Source organism: Watersipora subatra, chromosome 5, assembly GCF_963576615.1.
Source record: "Watersipora subatra chromosome 5, tzWatSuba1.1, whole genome shotgun sequence".
Classification (NCBI taxonomy): domain Eukaryota; kingdom Metazoa; phylum Bryozoa; class Gymnolaemata; order Cheilostomatida; family Watersiporidae; genus Watersipora; species Watersipora subatra.
This window is the reverse complement of record NC_088712.1, coordinates 65,534,956-65,559,495: the sequence shown is the minus strand read 5'-3', so window position 1 is coordinate 65,559,495 and position 24,540 is coordinate 65,534,956. Positions and strand designations below refer to the sequence as shown.

The 24,540-nt window shown below is 35.9% G+C and overlaps 1 protein-coding gene and 1 long non-coding RNA gene across 2 annotated transcripts; both read right to left on the bottom strand.

Moving 5' to 3' along the window:
• Nucleotides 1-813: 813 nt before the first annotated feature.
• LOC137397015 (uncharacterized) lies at nucleotides 814-4,395 on the bottom strand. The gene is made up of 3 exons (XR_010978700.1): nucleotides 4,292-4,395; nucleotides 2,178-2,288; nucleotides 814-847 (listed from the first exon to the last, which is right to left on the bottom strand). It is a non-coding gene; the product is annotated as an uncharacterized lncRNA (long non-coding RNA).
• Nucleotides 4,396-4,453: 58 nt separating this feature from the next.
• Nucleotides 4,454-13,960, bottom strand: LOC137397597 (uncharacterized). The gene is made up of 6 exons (XM_068083891.1): nucleotides 13,845-13,960; nucleotides 11,983-12,052; nucleotides 9,966-10,135; nucleotides 8,589-8,661; nucleotides 4,727-4,895; nucleotides 4,454-4,482 (listed from the first exon to the last, which is right to left on the bottom strand). Exons 1-6 carry the CDS (start codon nucleotides 13,958-13,960, stop codon nucleotides 4,454-4,456), a joined length of 627 nt encoding a protein of 208 aa, XP_067939992.1.
• Between the last annotated feature and the right edge of the window lie 10,580 nt (nucleotides 13,961-24,540).

Here is a 24,540-nt window from a genome sequence, read left to right as displayed (position 1 = left end):
TGACTAGTGTAGAACAATAGCTTTTGTATGTTTTTTATCATTCTTACAAGAATATCCAGGTTGTGTTCAAGGGTTTCATACTAAGTTAGCGTCGAAAGACATTACAAGACTTATTAATTACATTATTTACTGTGTTAGATTGTTATTCTGTGTAGTTTTGGGTAGTGGCGTGTCCATAATGTTATAAATGTAAAAAAATGTACTGTAGCTCTGAAAAGGTTAAAAATATGCCCACACTTTTTAACTTGTTTGATCCAAATAACCGAATGAGAAACTCGAAGGTTTTTTTTGAATGAGAGATTATGACTGCGTCCAGTTGGTACTACCAGCTTGAAATAAGGATTTTGTGTTTTTGCAGTTGCTGAAGGTTTAGATAAATGCTAAATTTTACCTCCTGCACCAAAGAATCTGAACCAGGGGCTATTAGCATAAAAATCACACGCATAGCCATCTTTGGAGTGCTCTCCCCCTGGTCTGTGGCTTCCACCACTATGATCCTGCCTCCAGCTTTGGTTGAAGGTGGCTGCTGTCTGGCATTCCGCTGGAGTCGGAGAAGGTTTTGTCGTAGTCGTCATTGTCGTTGTAGGTGTAGTTGTAGATGTGCTAGTAGTACTAGTAGTGGTGGTATTATGAGTGGTAGTCATAGGTGTAGTCGTACTAGTGGTCGTACTTGTAGTCGTACTCGTATTAGTAGTCGTGCTAAAAGTACTAGTAGAGGTTTTGGGAGTTGTAGTCAAAGTGGTCTGTGTTGTTTGAGCTGTTGTAGGTGTAGAATGATTGAAAGTTGATGGCTGGGTAGTAGTGAACGGCTGGGTAGTAGTGAATGGCGCTGTTGTAGTTTTACCAGCTAAAAATAAAAAAAATCATGTAAAAATAAAAACTAATATATTCAGGCGTTCTTTTGATCAGACTTATTACAACATATAATCTGCCTGCTCAACTGAAGGGAAAGCTAAACTTTCAACTGAATACTTTGAGTTCATACAAAGTAATAATTATGATGGCTGACTAGTTACCCTCAGCTATGACATAATATCAGCTGAGCGAGAGAGCTGAAGAACATCTGGAGGTCATGACTGAAGATCACCCTCGAAAGCTGCTGTTAAATATATAGCTTATACAATCCTCTCAGCAACAATAAGTCTCTCAATTATTAATCCTTGAATAAATTGAGGGGCTCAAACCTGTTTAACTGTTTCTACCTGCTTTTTATCCATTTTCATTTATAGAATCAGAGATCCAATAGCTAACAAATAGAACCAATATAAAGGTGTCCTCCGCATTGCGTTATTTCTCTAAACTTTACAGTCGATACAGACAATATATGCCCAGAATATTGAAGATGAACAATGTTCTTCAGCTTTATTACAAACTGTTCAAACTTTGCAGCTAGCCCACTTTAAAAGCTGGTATCAGTGTCAACTTAAAACTTTCTTAACAGTGATTTAAATATGTACATAAGTTTTAGTAAACTCTATGCAAAACTATCTTCAGAAAATTGGTGTCAAAAATATTTCTTTTTTTTAGAAAACAAAACACTTTGAATGGTGAGTAAAGGAGCAATAAAAAACTTTACTTTGAATATTTTGTGTTCATATCGGTTGTAGTACTCGAAAAGTCACTCAATATAAAGTACACTTCTATATTAGTACTATTCATTTGTTTGTAGGTCAATTAAAGTGTCAAACTAATATCTTGTTCTATTTCATACATGTTTAGAATAAAGGGTGTCTAAATATACACATGTACACGTAACAAATTATAAATTATATCTACAAATATTAATAAAAATCGTAGCTAAATATATTGACTTTTGCAAGTGCAGCTTTCACATTGGCACCCGTTAAGAAATGCGTGACTCAAAGATAATGAGAAACGTCTATTGTAAAGAGCACAATGATTGGTTGAAGGTAAAATGTTTTAAGAACATAAACCTCAGCAAAGCAAGTTTGCATAAGTTAAAAAAAGGAATGGAAGGAGAAAAAGTAAAATTAGAGGGTATGCAGTATAATACAAATACATGTCAAGTGATCTTCACTGGTCCACAAATCACATCAAAGTTTGGTAGATGTATCTCACTTTGTCACTACTCAGTCTTACAGCTACTAAGCCTCATTGCAAAGGGCTTTAGCATATAGAAAGTGTTAGGTTTAGTTAGACTTAGAACATCAACTTACCCACAGATACACTGAGGTACACATAGATTACCGCACCGACTATAATGGCTATAATGACAACTCCGATTACAGCACCCAGAACGTAGCAGCATTTTCTTCGGTCTTGTCCACCTAGAAAGAAGAACAAATAAATGCATACAACGTAATGGTGTCTGATGAGACAAGGAAGTGGAGTGACTCAATGAGACTTACAGTAAAGTCCGTACTGCTATACCATGAGCAGGCATGCATGCTGGGAACATTTAACACGCTTCAAAGTATACAATACATTTTCTGTCAGCTATCGGATTTCTGCAAACACCTGTAACCTTGATGTATTCGTAAAATAAAGAACTTCTTTTTTGGTCAACAGACTCAAAGTTTAAAATAAATCATAACTATGCGTAAAAGAGTTACCCAATAAAAACTAAGTTCCAAAAAACTGAAATCACTAGTTTAGTCTTTGAGAGCATCTGGGTAGGTCATACAAAGCCATTATGTTTTTTCATGATATGGAAAGCTTGTTTGGTGAGCACTTCTAAAGTTGGTTTATTTTTACTAATCAACACATTTTTTTTATCTTTTTAAGATGACCAATGCTTGTATCTCATCTAGTCACAGCTTCCATAATTTCTGCATCTAAAGCCTTCTATCAGACTGTCTTCTTTCTATTGTTATCTAGCTTATTTACTCATTTTCCATGATTGGAAGTTACATCAATAAAATGATTGATCCTATTAGTTAACTAACTACTAGAGACATAAACGTCTGAATATCAGGAAAATTCCAGGTCATGTAAATTTTGTGAGCATGCCTCACCTAATAAAGGCTGGTCATCATCTTCACCTTGTGGATTGTCACCATTAACCATAACAGGGTTGTTGTCATCCCCATTGTCATTGTCAAGTGCTGGTCGGTTGTTGTCAATTATTGCACCTTCACCTTCATCGATAAAACGATTGTTCTTATTGATTAACTAACTACTAGAGACATAAGTATCTGAATATCAGGGACATCTCTTGACCTCAGGGTATTTTACAAAAAAAAACAGAAGATATTAAAGACAATCATGTTAACATATTGGTCAAAACAGGCTGCAACATGAGTTTGATGCACTATGGTAATCATGCAAGCTTATGCAATCAAGCGCTCTGATAAGTCAAGTCTGATTTTAGTTACTGAGGTAGTAATGTTCAAAAAAAAGTTCATGCTCAATTAAATTTCAGGTCAAGTGAGTTTTGTGAGCGGGCCTCACCTAATAAAGGCTGGTCGTCATCTTCTCTTTGTGGATTGTCACCATTAACCATAGCAGGGTTGTTGTCATCCCCATTGTCATTGTCAAGTGCTGGTCGGTTGTTGTCAATTATTGCACCTTCACCTTCATCGATAAAACGATTGTTCTTATTGATTAACTAACTACTAGAGACATAAGTATCTGAATATCAGGGACATCTCTTGACCTCAGGGTATTTTACAAAAAAAAAACAGAAGATATTAAAGACAATCATGTTAACATATTGGTCAAAACAGGCTGCAACATGAGTTTGATGCACTATGGTAATCATGCAAGCTTATGCAATCAAGCGCTCTGATAAGTCAAGTCTGATTTTAGTTACTGAGGTAGTAATGTTCAGAAAAAAGTTCATGCTCAATTAAATTTCAGGTCAAGTGAGTTTTGTGAGCGGGCCTCACCTAATAAAGGCTGGTCGTCATCTTCTCTTTGTGGATTGTCACCATTAACCATAGCAGGGTTGTTGTCATCCCCATTGTCATTGTCAAGTGCTGGTCGGTTGTTGTCAATTATTGCACCTTCACCTTCATCGATAAAACGATTGTTCTTATTGATTAACTAACTACTATAGAGACATAAATATCTGAATATCAGAGACATCTCTTGACCTCAGGGTATTTTACAAAAAAAACAGAAGATATTAAAGACAATCATGTTAAAATATTGGTCAAAACAGGCTGCAACATGAGTTTGATGCACTATGGTAATCATGCAAGCTTATGCAATATGCAATCAAGCCTCTGATAAGTCAAGTCTGATTTTAGTTACTGAGGTAGCAATGCTCAGAAAAAAGTTCATGCTCAATTAAATTTCAGGTCATGTAAATTTTGTGAGCGGGCCTCACCTAATAAAGGCTGGTCATGATCTTCTCCTTGTGGATTGTCACCATTAACCATAGCAGGATTGTTGTCATCCCCATTGTCATTGTCAAGTACTGGTCGGTTGTTGTTAATTATTGTAATTTTACATGACTTTTTAGCACTGATCTCAGGTAGCTCAATATAAATCATTGCGGGTTTATCTGACCTTGCAGCACTAATGTCAGGTGGGTCAATACAATTCATTGTGGGTTCATCTGACCTTGCGGCACTAATGCTAGATGGGTCGATATTATTTACTGGGCTTGACCTTGGGAGACTAATGTTAGATAGTTCGATATTATTTACTGGGCTTTCACTTGACCTTGTGGCGCTTATGTTAAATGGGTCGATATTATTTACTGGGCTTGACCTTGGGAGACTAATGTTAGATAGTTCGATATTATTTACTGGGCTTTTACTTGACCTTGTGGCGCTAATGTTAAATGGGTCGATATTATTTACTGGGCTTTCACTTGACCTTGGGGCACTAATGTTTTGTATATTCAGCAACATATCGTTATTTATATGACCTCTGTGGTCATTGATGATGGCTGATTCAGAAGACACGGGATTACTCGGCATTCCAAACTGTAGAAGAAGAAAGCATCATTTAAACCAACAAAACTATTGTATTTCATAATAGGTTATAGTTTACTATTGTATTTCATAATAGGTTTGAATTGTTCTTCTATGCACATTTTATATTAGAAGTTCTAGTCAATACCAAATTATTTAGTGAGGTATTGCTAACGCTTATCTAATAGTAGTACTACTACTGTAAAGTAATTTCTTCAGATAACAGATGACCTTTTAAGTGAAACTTCTATGACTGCCATCTAAATAAGATTACTCATTACTTAAAGATGTGGTTGCGTAAAAAAGAGCGATTTAATGAAATCAAGACCGATCAAAGGCTAAAACATCAGCCACAATTTGATGCCATTTTTGTTTTTGTAGACTAACTATGCCCAGAGATATATGTAGTTGAATGAGGCTCTCTTTTAAAAAGCTCACGTTCCAGCGGGTACTTCTTTCGTGATGTCACTAGTGATACATCTGAAAAAACCATGATCGATAAATATAAGGTCGCTTCATTAGCCAGTCATCAGCCTGAAATTTTTATATAGGTCGTAGTAAATGTTATTACTCGTAAAACATGTTGTCTGTGATCTCAAATTTAGAGATTTTACTCTATTATTAAATCGCATGGACATCGATATTTACTAAATTAATTAAAATCTTTACTTTAATGAATTACTCGATAGACACGTTTTATTGACGAACAATTGTAAAAATTGCTGTGAAGTTACTGCGAAGGTGACTCCGAGTTTTCTGGGCATCAGGTCGTTAAAGTGCTATGGAGGAAGATCGAAGAATGGAGGTAAATTTATCTTTTACTTTGACTCTCCTATAGATTTGCTGTTGAGTTTACATTCAGATTATAATTCCCTGTTTGGGGCTAAAATGTAATTTCCTGCGCGTGCGAGATACGTATGTACAGTGAGTTCTTGACGGCTTTTTTTAATCCATAGCATCTAGCAATACAATGGCTTAGAGTGATGAATATGCTAAAGGTAATATTTTTAGTACTCATTAATACATGTACTAATTAATAAAACTATAACTTTTTGCTATTACTAATCATCGTTTTATAATTTTTTATCATTTTACCTAGCTACATTTGCTTCAAATTTTCTGTGGCAGTTTTATCTCATAAATTAGATTTATGATTTGACTTTTAATTAGATGTTCCCTTCTCATTTGTAGAAAGTGAAGAAAATCGATTGATCAATGCAAATCTTTAACTTCCAGAACCAAAGCTTCGAATCGTTGGCTTGGCGTACTTATGCCTTTGTTAAACATTTATTTGTTTTTAAAATTACACTCGCAATCTATCTAACTCCCAATTTAAAAGCTTTTAGTATATCAGCGTTAGAATGACATATCTATGAATGACATATATTTTTTGCGTTTGTTTTACTGATTACAGGATGTTTATGTGGTCTCACCCGCCGAAGCAGCTTTGTCAGTGTGGAAACTGCCATAAATGGGAAAGAGAGACTTGAATGTGTGCTGCATAAACCATGATGTTTTGTTTGAGTTAGCTGCAGTAGATGAATTTGTCTTATTGTATCAGCTAAAACTATGTGAGTGGCTACGACTTGATGAATATTGTTAATAAAAGCTTCATGCCGAGATGAAAATTTTTTGTTTGTAAAAATTATATAATAAAATAATATTGTTGAAGATAATGCAAAACATGATTTGCAGAATATTGTAGTAAATTGGATACGGTATTTGGAAGTCCGCAGAACTGGAGAATGTGAGTTCAAATCAAGTTTGCAGCAGATTTCTCATCCTTAAAACTCTATCCCTATGTATATTCTGTTCAAAGACGCAGCTTGCTTATTTTACTTACGGTAGTAAGAAACTAGTTTTCAATGTGGGCAATGATATACAGCCCTGCCCCCAGGATAGGCGATAGGCATAATGTGAGAGAGGCTTTTGGGAGGCTGTATATCATTTGTGTGGGTAGCGACGGAACTGTGCCGATACAAAGACCTTATTCTACATAGTTTGCTTGGCAGAATTACCATAAACCGGTAGCATTGGTAGTCGGTACTCAAATGTTTACACAGCATTTGGAGAAAGTGAGTAAAACAAATTTTCAATTTTTGTTGTTTGAGGCCTTTGAAACATTCATAATAATGTATCTGTAGCTGGATTTAAATTTTACTCTAGGCAACATGAGCAAATATAAAATAAAATATATGCCGATAGAGCCGCGTAGGACTAGACCTTTATCGCAAATAGCCGATGGGAATACGAGATATATTGACAGATATATCACGCGTGACATCATTTTGGGCAATTCTGGCCATGTTTTTTTGGCCTGAGCGTTTTTACCGTGATCAGATTTTTTTCGACTTTAATCTTCAAATATCTTGGCAATGAGATTGCCTAACACAACAAACAACATATCAACTGATAGAGAAAATAAGCTTTCTATTAAGATCAACTCAAATTTGACACAACCACATCTTTAAGGGCTTAAAAACTAAGTGAATATTTTTGTGGATGAGAGCAAAGCAGAGAGTTACAAAACTAGATTGACAGGTTCTTTTGATAATAGAGTAAAGTGGAGTAGTTTGAGGTAGTTTCATGCAAACAGATAGGCTAATGTGCTGAGCTTTGAAGACACTCATCTGCTAAAATACTTTGAGCACAATTTGTCTGTTTATTAGATAGCCATGTTATTCATATGTCTGTTTATTAGATATCTGTATAGTTCATATGTCTGCTTATTAGATATCTGTACAGTTCATATGTCTGTTTATTAGATATATGTATAAGTCATATGTCTGTTTATTAGATAGCTGTATAGTTCATATGCCTGTTTGTTAGATATCTGTATAGTTCATATGTCTGTTTATTAGATATCGGTATAGTTCATATGTCTGTTTATTAGATATCGGTATAGTTCATATGTCTGTTTATTAGATGTCTGTATAGTTCATATGTCTGTTTATTAGATATATGTATAGTTCATATGCCTGTTTATTAGATAGCCATGTAATTCATATGTCTGTTTATCAGATAGCCATGTAACTCATACATGTATGTTTGTTTATTAAATATCTGTATAGTTCATGTGTCTGTTTGTTACATAGCTGTATAGTTCATGTGTCTGTTGATTAGATGTCTGTATAGTTCATATGTTTTTTATTACATACTGTATAGTTCATATGTCTATTCATGGTCTGGCACACATGTGCAATTGATTGGTACTGTCATGGGACTATTGTAACTTTTGGTTAATTGAAGATAAGTTTTACAAAAAGTATAATGCTGAGAATCATTTCTAACATTGATGGCTCAATCTACTATTAAACTGCTACTAAAATACTAGTAAACTAATAAATTACGTGTAACAAGAGGCATGTTATAAATGGCATGTCATAGACGGTTTGTCAAATCTAACATGTTAACATAATAGCAGCTGTGCTACAATTGCAAACTTTCTCATGAGCAACTTTTGTGATAGCTTATGATTTGGCTTCAATAATATCATGTGCAGGTATGTTAAATTGCTTAAACCCATGCAACAGCTTTTCACAACCTCAAATCGGCCAACCCTATGCAGGAACCATAAGTAATCCAACATCATTATTGATTAATATAGATGGTTACGCATGGTTACAGCCTCTGCATGTCTTCAAAGTCCACAAATGTCAGCAGATGCCAGACAATAGTTGATCAAATCACAGAACACTGTCCTACCTCTAGTGACAGTTTGGTATCCAAACTTGTATTCTGGTCTGTCTGAGCAAATCTCTCAGCCTTGCAATCATTTCTATAAAAATAGGTATAATGAACAAGATGGGTGAACAAAATAATATATACATGTATGTGACAGAAGTATTTTGATACCGCTAAAGGAAGCACAAATTTCACACATGTACAAATAGGGCTACAACCAACTTGATCTTGGTGACATCTTATTGACCAAATCAATAATCAGCTACTAGAAGCTATTCCAGTGCGCCCTTTGGTTACGATGACCCTGTTATACAACCTTTTTGCCCCATGATGTAGAACACCATGTTTTTTTTCTCTCTATATGAAATATATTTTGTAATGATATTAACAAAAAATTCTTTATTAATTCAAAATTGACAGTTGGTATGACAATTACATCGGAATAACAAATATACCGACATGCTATGTATGGAAACCCCTCTAACAATGGATACAAGAGATAGTATGCTCAATCTTGCTCAGCTCAGCGCTATTAGTTATTGTGAAGACGAAACTGAAAGCAAATAGGTGATAACAGTTTAGCCGATGAAAAAGTTGAAGTTCAGTAAAATAGTTAAAAATACACACTAAAACTTAGCTGCAAGTGTGTGTTTAGTAAGCTAAATTTATTTAAGTTAAATTCAAGTCCTGCCTTGAATTTACACAAGTGGAAGTTTAACATTTACACTAGAGGCCTGATTTGAAGGTAAGAACTCCTTACCGTTCGTAACTCCTTACAGTACGTACTGCACACAGTACATTGTAACGTTACATTTTGTTGTAAATCATAGTCACTAAATACACCAAAGTTCCTGTAAGTAACTATAGTTACTAAAGTTAACGTATAATTTTGTTACTAATTGTTAATATGTACAGAACATATATAAAATTTTGATGGTTTTTACCAATGGGTGGTTGCATTAGATATTTATTATGGGTTTTTATATTCCTTTATACAAGATTTTCATCTTACGAAGCCAACACTGGAACAAATTAAAATCATATGGTGAGGGTCCACTGTATTAGAGAGTCTACTGTATTTAGACATGCTGTCTGTTTAAGAAAAGCTGTGAGAAACAATTAACCATTTTATAAAAATTGTGGCTCCATTTTACAGTCAGCAAAGCATAATAGCTACTTGTTTGGAATGATTAAAGCGGAGACATTCACTTGAGGTGCTTTCAGATTTTCACCGCCTACCTTAATGGGGCGCACATAATAACGTAAAATTATTTTTCTACCCACATTTTTTGTCTGCATGTAGAATAAACACTGCTTTATTGTAATCCAAAGCACAGGCCTTTATAAAGTGCCGAGTCCGTGTCTAAATGAAGTTAGTTGAATATAATCTCTACTTACTGACTGGATCCACGGTAAATATTATTATGGCGTCTGATGCATTCATCACATTGACATTGAGATGAGTTGTTGCACAGTTGTAATGTCTTTGGTCTATTTGATCTATACTGAGTGTTGAGGGTTCTGAACTTATCAGAGGCTGCTTCCGGCACTCCTACCTCAGCACATGGCTGTAAGATTTATCAATATGATACGGTATGCCCTTACGACTACTCAGTCAAAATAGACAATTTCCTACAGTTTATGACATACAGGCATGTTCAATTGATATATTCATTTGAGATATCCATTTGACGTATATATGAGTGTATGGGACATGTATAATTGTATATGACGTATGTGCAAGTTCATTTACATATATATGGGTGTATGTGTCCTATGTATGGATGCGTATGACATATATATGGGTGAATATGACATATTTACAGGTTCATGTGACATATATTATATAGATATACATTTATATATATATATATATATATATATATATATATATATATATATATATATATATATATATATATATATATATATATATATATATATATATATATATATATATATATATATATATATATATATATATATATATATATATATATATATATATATATATATATATATATATATATATATATATATATATATATATATATATATATATGTGTGTGTGTGTGTATAATGTACTTATATACTTAATATACTTATAATATTAGGTAATGCACCATTCTTACTAGCAACTTGTGTGTGAATTGTATAGCAGGTGTAACTTAATAGCAACTAGCATGTGACATGTATAACAGGTGTAACTTAATAGCAACTAGCATGTGACATGTATAGCAGGTGTAACTTAATAGCAACTAGCATGTGACATGTATAGCAGGTGTAACTTAATATCAACTAGCATGTGACGTATATAGCAGGTGTAACTTAATAGCAACTAGCATGTGACATGTATAGCAGGTGTAACTTAATAGCAACTAGCATGTGACATGTATAGCAGGTGTAACTTAATAGCAACTAGCATGTGACATGTATAGCAGGTGTAATTTAATAGCAACTAGCATGTGACATGTATAGCAGGTGTAACTTAATAGCAACTAGAATGTGACATGTATAGCAGGTGTAACTTATTAGCGTTTGCGGAAACATGCAAAGGTGTTACTTGGCATTTGAGACACAAATAATATGAGACGTGGGAAAAATACATAGAACGCATACAACAAAACACACACACATACCACACCACACCACACCACACCACACCACACCACACCACACCACACACACACACACACTCACTCACTGGGCACTCACAGACATACACACGATACACACATAGCAGGTACACACATACATATACAGGACACACACGTAGCAGGGCACACACAGACATATATGGGACACACACATATATCAGAACAAGCACAGACATACACGGGACAAACACAAAGCAGGGCTAATGCAGATATACACATGGCAAATACATAGCAAAGCCCACACAAAGAATTGCTTTGGTTTTTACCAAAATATTACTACTGTATTTAGCTAGTGTCATTGTAGTCATCATGAAGCTAAACAGCACACTTGACCATAAAATATCTGATGTACTAGACAAAACACTTGACTATAAACTATCTAGTACACTAAACAGCACACTTGACCATAACTATCTGGTACACTAAACAGTACACTTGACCATAACTATCTGGTACACTAAACAACACACTTGCCATCACTATCTGGTACATTAGAAAGCACACTTGGCCATCACTATCTGGTACACTAAAAAGCACACTTGGCCATAACTATCTGGTACACTAGAAAGCACAGTTGACCATAACTGTCTGGTGCACCAGAAAGCAGTACTGCATCAGTTATTTTTACATGCATAACCCACAGTTCTAATAAGTTTGCTTCTTTAATATTTGAAATTTTGTGTTTACTGTGGAATTTTGGTTAAAGTGGTATTAGTGTATTGTAATAAGATTGTCATCATTACTATTTGGCTGCATACGCTGTCAGCTTTTTTCTTGCCACATGTGCTGGTGGAAACAGCATCCTCTCCTTCAGCAGCTGGCCGGCTTCTAAAACAAGATATTCAAAAAATGGATATTTTAACAACGTTTTACAGGATGGGCAGTAGCTGGGTAGCTGAGATGAGGCTAGTTTGATTCAATGTAAATACATACATGTAAATTCTTGTGACATTCTTATAAATTTTGGCAAGATCATTTATAGCGATTAGACTGAGTACCTATCCATCCAATCAATGCAGCCAATAACTGTAACAAGTGAACCGTAATTGGTTTATCCTTTGTCTATCGGTTTCTCTCATCATACTATTTTCATTTTAGCAAAAGTCTAACTTAGCTTTTAATGATTGTTTATTTGGCTTTTCTATAACTTTCTTAGCAGAGAGTTACTAATAGAAAATATTGCTGTCAAGGTAAAATGTTATTATATCGGTTGCCTGATAAATGTTTATGTAATGACAATTCTGTAGTTAAGTACACTACTTTTTGTACTTAGAGACTGGCAGATGTAACATGTTTTATCCGCTATTCTAATTTAAAACCTTATCTATGAACTGAGGATCTGTGCTATACAGTTAAACAACTGTTTAAAATATATAGAGTATGCTGTGTTTGCCATTACAAAGCAAGCTGAGCCAACATTGCCAGATGTTAAATCTTCATTAAATGATAACGAGCAGACAATCCCAGCTTTAGTCAATTGAAAAATGCAACTTCATTTTCTAGCTTTCTTTTTCTTGTTCTAGTACTTTCATAAGAAATAAAGACAAAGTATAAATAAGAATTTAGAAGTCTTTATTTTTGATGGGTACAATTACTCTGAGGCTTTGAAAGGTGATTGACTAGGTCATTTAGTTGGAGTGTCAGTCTAATGAATGGGATGTCAGTCTAATAAAGGGGAGTGTCTTTGGTTGAAGATGTGAATGTCTGGCCAACATTTTGGTATCAAAGCAATATTGTATTTAGCGCCGTCTTCATTTCACAAAATGTTTTTTTTTGCCTCAATGCCTGTTTGGGGTGTTGATCCCAAAATATTTTAAAGTCCGAAATGGGGGCAGTTCCAACAATACCAAAATACAAAGTATTAAACAGATCATTTGATTAGAAGTTAATTTCTATGAAGGACATACAGTGAACAAAACACATTATGTGTATATTATAGCCTTTAAATTGAAGATGTGTTGATATCACGAACATAAATAGACTCTTTTATTCTACTTCATCTTAAAATTGCAAACAGTTCAATTGAATGATTTCTCTTCACATATGCTAATATTTAGAAGTGAGAAAGTTGAATGCACTTGCAAGTCTGTCTATCTGTATAAATAAATCTCAAAGTTTGTCATCTGTCGTCTGTCATTCCGTCTGTCCAGCTATAGTATCCAGCTTAGTATCCAGTATGAACAAACCGATATCACAAAAGACTTGATCTCGGAACTTCCTGTTCATCGAACGATAAACTAACCAATTGAGCTACGTAAGGGGCAGCAAGTTCATTGGGCAATATGAGTCACCATCTGGGTTAAAATACGCATAGCACTAAAGCTTGCTCTCACGGCTGTTATTACTTATTAGAAAGTTTACTTGCTTATTCAAACTAGCTATTGACAGTGTGCTAGGCTAATAGCAAGTGGCAAGCAACTACATTACCTGCCACTTTTTATAAGCTTTGTTTAGTACCCGTGCAATGCAGACCATTCGGCTAGTCTTCAAGAAAATCGAAGAGCGACGGAAACAAATCAAAGCATTTATGATGAGCTTTACTTTGCAAAACTTGCAAAATTATTTGACAGCATTTACTTGGAAAAGTACTTCTGTTAGAGATTATGATTGTGAATCTCACCTGAGACATGTCGGGCATATACAAAACTCCCGGTTGTGTGTTTCATCTCCTGAGATACTGTACGGCCGTTCACAGTTTCGACAAATAGAATATGAATTTGGATCAGCTTCAGCCATTGTCTCTAGATACATGTAAGATATGTAAAACAACAACAGATGTTAAGACATTGTAGTATGAGGTGCAAAGGCATATCTACATATATCATATAGACAGCTGGTGAAAACAGGATCACACTCATGTAGTATTAACGTTTAACAAATTCACAGATTCAAATTCATAAACTCACATTTAACAAATTAATTAATAAATTTATGTAAAGCAACGCTGTAACTGATATTATGACAAACATCAGTAAATCTGCCAGTTTTTGATGCGCTTGCTATATACACGCTATTATGCTCTTGTCACGCTTTGCTTAAACCATAACTGTCACATACAACTTTTATTGTATTTACTAGGTAAATCAGCCACGCTGATTCCGATTTTGTACTCAAAAATAAAGATTGTTCCACTAACCTTCAAAGTCATTTAGGCTTTTTTAAAGCGTTTCAATATCCATTTAGAAAACAACACAATCGGCATTACAAGCTCTGCCCATAAATATGTGACAAAACCTAGCTTTTTCAGGAACAGAAGTTAAGAATGTTTAGTCCGATTTAGAATATAGAGATGGGTGTCTTAAAACCCATTATTATCTAAATCCAGCCTGTAAAATAATCTCAGTCTTTTATGAAAGGTATATAAACTATTTAAAATTGCTCGTAGCTTGTTACATGATGTCTAAATAGGCTGAACGCCGAGAAAAGTGAGCTCAACAGCGCGGTTTTATCACAAGCTAGCGTTGTTATCGCGTTTGTTTTAAATATGCAATGCTAAATAGCTTATCTTCCTTTCAGAAAAGACTGAGATTATTTTTAGAATGAATTTGGATATTAATGGATTTTAAAACACCCATCTCTATTATTCTAAATTGGTGTAAACATCCCTACGTAACTTATGTTCCTAAAAAGCTAGGTTATGTCACGTATTTATGGGCGGAGCTTGTTGTGCCGATCGTGTTGTTTTCGAGACCAATATTAAAAAGCTATAAAAACCTTCATTACACTGAAAGTTAGAGGGACTAATCTTTATTTTGAGTACAAAATCGGAATCAGCGTGTCTGATTTACCTAGTAAATACAATAAAAGTTGTACGTGACAGTTATGGTTTAAGCAATCCTAGCGCTTTACAATGCTTCTTGTTCCGTCTTCAGTACACTTCTATTTTACACAACTAGCTTTGTGAGTTTGATAAGATAAATAGAAGAGGAGTGAGCTGGAGGAGGAGGGTCAAAAGGTCGAATCAAGTAAACTCCTCGATTTCTCTCCTCATCACCTTTGATAAGTTGGCTAGAAGGGTTAGTAAGTTTTTCACAGAGAAACCACTATCCAATAATTATTAGTTGGTGTTTTGCAGCTACCACAAACTTCTGATAGGTTTGCCTTATGACCGTATAAGTCATGATTGATCAAATATACAAGTTCGCGTCTAAAATTTTATCGTAAAATCTCTGTTTTCCTTAATAAGTCTTTTTCCTTTCTTTCTCTTCAACTTTTATAAATTCTGACAGTTCTATTTAGTTGTAGAGCAGATGTCAAACACTCCCAAAGTCAGCTTGACATCTATAAAATTTCAAAGATTTTAGTAGTGAGTCATTTTAATTTTGTAATCATACTTCTTGTAGACCATTCAGGACTCACTATTGGTAACTTACATAAACTAATTCAGCTAGTCCGTACATATATTTGGGTGTTTAGGGCTACCAAGTGCCAATTAACAAGTTGCTTACAATATTATGATACCTTAACTGCCTGTGGTTTTTCACCGAGTACAATTCTTTTGGCCTAGTATAGTACATTTTTCAGTATGACTTAGTTTAGGGCTCAGTCGGTATCTGCACTGGTTGTCAACTAAGTTCAATATACTTTTCATACCGAGTATGCACTGCTAATTTCAACTTGGTGTGACATGTATGTCGCACCGAGAGTCTGCTAGAGCTCTCACATTAGCATGGTATACCTGTCATCTTGAAAATGTACTGCGAATGCCAACTTAGTCTGACATGTCTGTCACGCTGAGAGTATGCTAAGCTGTCACATTAGCATGACATGCTTTTCATACTGAAAGTCTGCTAAAGCTGTCACATTAGCATGAGACGCTACCTGTCATACTGGGCAACTACAATGGCTGCTAACTTGATGTCCACTGCTAAATAGCCAGAGATTCTCCAATTTATTCTTGAGCAAAAACAGCTAGAGCTAGTTTGTTATTAACTACCCAAAAGATGGTTTGTAATAACAGCTAATAACAGGTAGAGAGAAAACATTAGTTGAATGAGTATAAATTTTGTGAGTATGTGACTGATTAGGATGTGTGCTACTATTATCTATCTTACCTACAGGCTATCACATCATCTTATCTACAGACTATCACATCATCTTACCTATAGACTATCACATCATCCTACCTACAGACAATCAAATCATCTTACCCACAGACTGTCATATCATCTTACCTACAGACTATCACATCATCTTACCTACAGACTATCACATCCTCTTACCTACAGACTATCACATCATCTTACCTACAGACTATCACATCATCTTACCTACAGACTATCACATCATCCTACCTACAGACTATCACATCATCCTACCTTCAGACTATCACATCATCTTACCTACAGACTATCACATCCTCTTACCTACAGACTATCACATCATCTTACCTACAGACTATCACATCATCTTACCTACAGACGATCATATCATCCTACCTCCAGACTATCACATCATCTTACCAACAGACTATCACATTCTCTTACCTACAGACTATCACATCATCTTACCTACAGACTATCACATCCTCTTACCTACAGACTATCACATCATCTTACCTACAGACTATCACATCATCTTACTTACAGACGATCATATCATCTTACCTACAGACTATCGTATCATCTCACCGACAGACTATCACATCATCTTACCTACAGACTATCGTATCATCTTACCCACAGACTATCACATCATCCTACCTACCGACTATCACATCATCCTACCTACAGACAATCAATTGATCTTACCCACAGACTGTCATATCATCTTACCTACAGACTATCACATCATCTTACCTACAGACTATCGTATCATCTTACCCACAGACTATCACATCATCCTACCTACAGACTATCACATCATCCTACCTACAGCCAATCAAATCATCTTACCCACAGACTGTCATATCATCTTACCTACAGACCATCACATCATCTTACCTACAAACTATCACATCATCTTACCTACAAACTATCTTAACATCTTATCCACAGACTATCACATCATCCTACCTACAGACTATCACATCATCCTACCTTCAGACTATCACATCATCTTACCTACAGACTATCACATCATCTTACCTACAGACTATCACATCATCTTACCTACAGACGATCATATCATCCTACCTTCAGACTATCACATCATCTTACCTACAGACTATCACATTCTCTTACCTACAGACTATCACATCATCTTACCTACAGACTATCACATCCTCTTACCTACAGACTATCACATCATCTTACCTACAGACTATCACATCATCCTACCTACAGACGATCATATCATCTTACCTACAGACTATCGTATCATCTCACCGACAGACTATCACATCATCTTACCTACAGACTATCGTATCATCTTACCCACAGACTATCACATCATCCTACCTACCGACTATCACATCATCCTACCAACAGACAATCAAATCATCTTACCCACAGACTGTCATATCATCTTACCTACAGACTATCATATCATCCTACCTTCAGACTATCACATCATCTTACCTACAGAATATCACATCATCTTACCTAGAGACTATCACATCATCCTACCTACAGACTATCACATCATCCTACCTTCAGACTATCACATCATCTTACCTACAGACTATCACATCATCTTACCTACAGACTATCACATCATCTTACCTACAGACGATCATATCATCCTACCTTCAGACTATCACATCATCTTACCTACAGACTATCGTATCATCTTACCTACAGACTATCACATCATCCTACCTACCGACTATCACATCATCCTACCAACAGACAATCAAATCATCTTACCCACAGACTGTCATATCATCTTACCTACAGACTATCACATCATCTTACCTACAGAATATCACATCATCTTACCTACAGACTATCTTAACATCTTATCCACAGACAATCACATCATCTTACCTACAGACGATCATATCATCTTACCTACAGACTATCGTATCATCTCACCGACAGACTATCACATCATCTTACCTACAGACTATCATATCATTCTACCTACAGACTATTACATCGTCTTACCTACAGAGTAACACATCCTTTTACTTACAGAATTTCATATCATCCTACCTACAAACTATCACATCATCTTACCTACAGACTATCACATCATCTTACCTACAGACGATCATATCATCCTACCTACAGACTATCACATCATCTCACCTACAGACTATCACATCATCTGACCTACAGACTATCATATCATCTTACCTACAGACTGTCACATCATCTTACCTACAAACTATCACATCATCCTACCTACACACTATCACATCATCTTACCCACAGACTATCACATCATCCGACCTACAGACTATCACATCATCCTACCTACAGACTATCACATCATCTTACCTACAGACTATCACATCCTCTTACCTACAGATTATCACATCATCCTACCTACAGACTATCACATCATCCTACCTACAGACTATCACATCATCTTACCTACAGACTATCACATCCTCTTACCTACAGATTATCACATCATCTTACCTACAGACTATCATATCATCCTACCTACAGACTATCACATCATCTCACCTACAGAGTATCACATCCTCTTAATTACAGACTATCATATCATCCTACCTACAGACTATCACATCATCTTACCCACAGACTATCAAATCATCTTACCTACAGACTGTCACATCATCTTACCTATAGACTATCACATCATCTTACCTACAGACTATCATACCATCTTATCCAAAGACTATCGCATCATCTTACCTACAGACTATCACATCATCCTACCCACAGACTATCATATCATCCTACATACAGACTATCACATCATCTTACCTACAGACTATCACATCATCTTACCCACAGACTATAACATCATCCTACCTACAGACTATCATATCATCCTAACTACAGACTATCACATCATTTTACCTGCAGACTATCACATCATCTTACCTACAGACTATCATATCATCCTACCTACAGACTATCATATCATCATACCTACAGACGATCATATCATCTTACCTACAGACTATCACATCATCTTACCTACAGACTATCATATCATCTTACCTACAGACTATCACATCATCTTACATACAGACTATCACATCATCTTACCTACAGACGATCATATCATCTTACCTACAGACTATCATATCATCTCACCGACAGACTATCACATCATCTTATCTACAGACTATCATATCATCCTACCTACAGACTATCGCATCCTCTTACCTACAGACTATCATATAATCCTACCTACAGACTATCACATCATCTTACCTACAGACTATCACATCATCTTACCTACAGACGATCATATCATCTTACCTACAGACTATCGTATCATCTCACCGACAGACTATCACATCATCTTACCTACAGACTATTTTATCATCTTACCCACAGACTATCACATCATCCTACCTATAGACAATTAAATCATCTTACCCACAGACTGTCATATCATTTTACCTACAGACTATCACATCATCTTACCTACAGACTATCACATCATCTTACCTACAGACTATCTTAACATCTTATCTACAGACTATCACAACATCTTACACACAGACTATCACATCATCCTACCTACAGACTATCATATCATCCTACCTACAGACTATCACATCATCTTACCTACAGACTATCACATCATCTTACCTACAGACTATCACATCATCTTATCTACAGACTATCACATCATCTTACCTACAGACTATCACATCATCTTACCTACAGACTATCACATCATCCTACCTACAGACAATCAAATCATCTTACCGACAGACTGTCATATCATCTTACCTACAGACTATCACATCATCTTACCTACAGACTATCGTATCATCTTACCCACAGACTATCACATCATCCTACCTACAGACTATCACATCATCCTACCTACAGACAATCAAATCATCTTACCCACAGACTGTCATATCATCCTACCTACAGACTATCACATCATCTTACCTACAGACTATCACATCATCTTACCTACAGACTATCTTAACATTTTATCCACAGACTATCACATCATCTTACCCACAGACTATCACATCATGCTACCTACAGGCTATCATATCATCCTACCTTCAGACTATCACATCATCTAACCTACAGACTATCACATCATCTTACCTACAGACTATCACATCAACCTACCTACAGACTATCACATCATCCTACCTTCAGACTATCACATCATCTTACCTACAGACTATCACATCATCTTACCTACAGACTATCCCATCATCCTACCTACAGACAATGAAATCATCTTTCCTACAGAATATCACATCATCTTACCTACAGACTATCACATCCTCTTACCTACAGACTATCACATCATCTTACCTACAGACTATCACATCATCTTACCTACAGACGATCATATCATCCTACCTTCAGACTAGCACATCATCTTACCTACAGACCATCACATTCTTTTACCTACCGACTATCACATCATCTTACCTACAGACTATCACATCCTCTTACCTACAGACTATCACATCATCTTACCTACAGACTATCACATCATCTTACCCACAGACGATCATATCATCCTACCTTCAGACTATCACATCATCTTACCTACAGACCATCACATTCTTTTACCTACAGACTATCACATCATCTTACCTACAGACTATCATATCATCCTACCTACAGACTATCACATCATCTTACCTACAGACTATCACATCATCTTACCTACAGACTATCACATCATCTTATCTACAGACTATCACATCATCTTACCTACAGACTATCACATCATCTTACCTACAGACTATCACATCATCCTACCTACAGACAATCAAATCATCTTACCGACAGACTGTCATATCATCTTACCTACAGACTATCACATCATCTTACCTACGGACTATCGTATCATCTTACCCACAGACTATCACATCATCCTACCTACAGACTATCACATCATCCTACCTACAGACTATCACATCATCCTACCCACAGACTATCATATCATCCTACATACAGACTATCACATCATCTTACCTACAGACTATCACATCATCTTACCCACAGACTATAACATCATCCTACCTACAGACTATCATATCATCCTATCTACAGACTATCACATCATTTTACCTGCAGACTATCACATCATCTTACCTACAGACTATCATATCATCCTACCTACAGACTATCATATCATCATACCTACAGACGATCATATCATCTTACCTACAGACTATCACATCATCTTACCTACAGACTATCATATCATCTTACCTACAGACTATCACATCATCTTACCTACAGACTATCACATCATCTTACCTACAGACGATCATATCATCTTACCTACAGACTATCATATCATCCTACCTACAGACTATCACATCGTCTTACCTACAGACTATCATATCATCTTACCTACAGAGTAATACATCCTTTTACCTACAGAATTTCATATCATCCTACCTACCGACTATCACATCATCTTAACTACAGACTATCATATCATCCTACCTACAGACTATCACATCATCTCACCTACAGACTATCACATCATCTTTCCTACAGACTATCATATCATCTTACCTACAGACTATCACATCATGTTACCTACAGACTATCACATCATCCTACCTACAGACTATCACATCATCTTACCCACAGACTATCACATCATCCGACCTACAGACTATCATATCATCCTGCCTACAGACTATCACATCATCTTACCTACAGACTATCATATCATCCTACCTACAGACTATTACATCGTCTTACCTACAGAGTAACACATCCTTTTACTTACAGAATTTCATATCATCCTACCTACAGACTATCACATCATCTTACCTACAGACTATCACATCATCTTACCTACAGACGATCATATCATCCTACCTACAGACTATCACATCATCTCACGTACAGACTATCACATCATCTTACCTACAGACTAATATATCATCTTACCTACAGACTATCACATCATCTTACCTACAAACTATCACATCATCCTACCTACAAACTATCACCTCTCCTTACCCACAGACTATCACATCATCCGACCTATAGACTATCATATCATCCTGCCTACAGATTATCACATCATCCTACCTACAGACTATCACATCATCCTACCTACAGACTATCACATCATCTTACCTACAGACTATCACATCATCTCACCTACAGAGTATCACATCCTCTTAATTACAGACTATCATATCATCCTACCTACAGACTATCACATCATCTTACCCACAGACTATCAAATCATCTTACCTACAGACTATCACATCATCTTACCTATAGACTATCACATCATCTTACCTACAGACTATCATATCCTCCTACATACAGACTATCACATCATCTTACCTACAGACTATCACATCATCCTACCCACAGACTATCATATCATCCTACATACAGACTATCACATCATCTTACCTACAGACTATCACATCATCTTACCCACAGACTATAACATCATCCTACCTACAGACTATCATATCATCCTACCTACAGACTATCACATCATTTTACCTGCAGACTATCACATCATCTTACCTACAGACTATCATATCATCCTACCTACAGACTATCATATCATCATACCTACAGACGATCATATCATCTTACCTACAGACTATCACATCATCTTACCTACAGACTATCATATCATCTTACCTACAGACTATCACATCATCTTACCTACAGACTATCACATCATCTTACCTACAGACGATCATATCATCTTACCTACAGACTATCATATCATCTCACCGACAGACTATCACATCATCTTACCTACAGACTATCACATCATCTTACCTACAGACTATCTTAACATTTTATCTACAGACTATCACATCATCTTACCTACAGACTATCACATCATCCTACCCACAGACTATCATATCATCCTACATACAGACTATCACATCATCTTACCTACAGACTATCACATCATCTTACCCACAGACTATAACATCATCCTACCTACAGACTATCATATCATCCTACCTACAGACTATCACATCATTTTACCTGCAGACTATCACATCATCTTACCTACAGACTATCATATCATCCTACCTACAGACTATCATATCATCATACCTACAGACGATCATATCATCTTACCTACAGACTATCACATCATCTTACCTACAGACTATCATATCATCTTACCTACAGACTATCACATCATCTTACCTACAGACTATCACATCATCTTACCTACAGACGATCATATCATCTTACCTACAGACTATCATATCATCTCACCGACAGACTATCACATCATCTTACCTACAGACTATCACATCATCTTACCTACAGACTATCTTAACATCTTATCTACAGACTATCACATCATCTTACCTACAGACTATCACATCATCTTATCTACAGACTATCACATCATCTTACCTACAGACTATCACATCATCTTACCTACAGACTATCACATCATCCTACCTACAGACTATCTTAACATTTTATCCACAGACTATCACATCATCTTACCCACAGACTATCACATCATGCTACCTACAGGCTATCATATCATCCTACCTTCAGACTATCACATCATCTAACCTACAGACTATCACATCATCTTACCTACAGACTATCACATCATCTTACCTACAGACGATCATATCATCTTACCTACAGACTATCATATCATCCTACCTACAGACTATCACATCGTCTTACCTACAGAGTAACACATCCTTTTACCTACAGAATTTCATATCATCCTACCTACCGACTATCACATCATCTTACTTACAGACTATCATATCATCCTACCTACAGACTATCACATCATCTCACCTACAGACTATCACATCATCTTTCCTGCAGACTATCATATCATCTTAACTACAGACTATCACATCATGTTACCTACAAACTATCACATCATCCTACCTACAGACTATCACATCATCTTACCCACAGACTATCACATCATCCGACCTACAGACTATCATATCATCCTGCCTACAGACTATCACATCATCTTACCTACAGACGATCATATCATCTTACCTACAGACTATCACATCATCTTACCCACAGACTATAACATCATCCTACCTACAGACTATCATATCATCCTACCTACAGACTATCACATCATTTTACCTGCAGACTATCACATCATCTTACCTACAGACTATCATATCATCCTACCTACAGACTATCATATCATCATACCTACAGACGATCATATCATCTTACCTACAGACTATCACATCATCTTACCTACAGAATATCACATCATCTTACCTACAG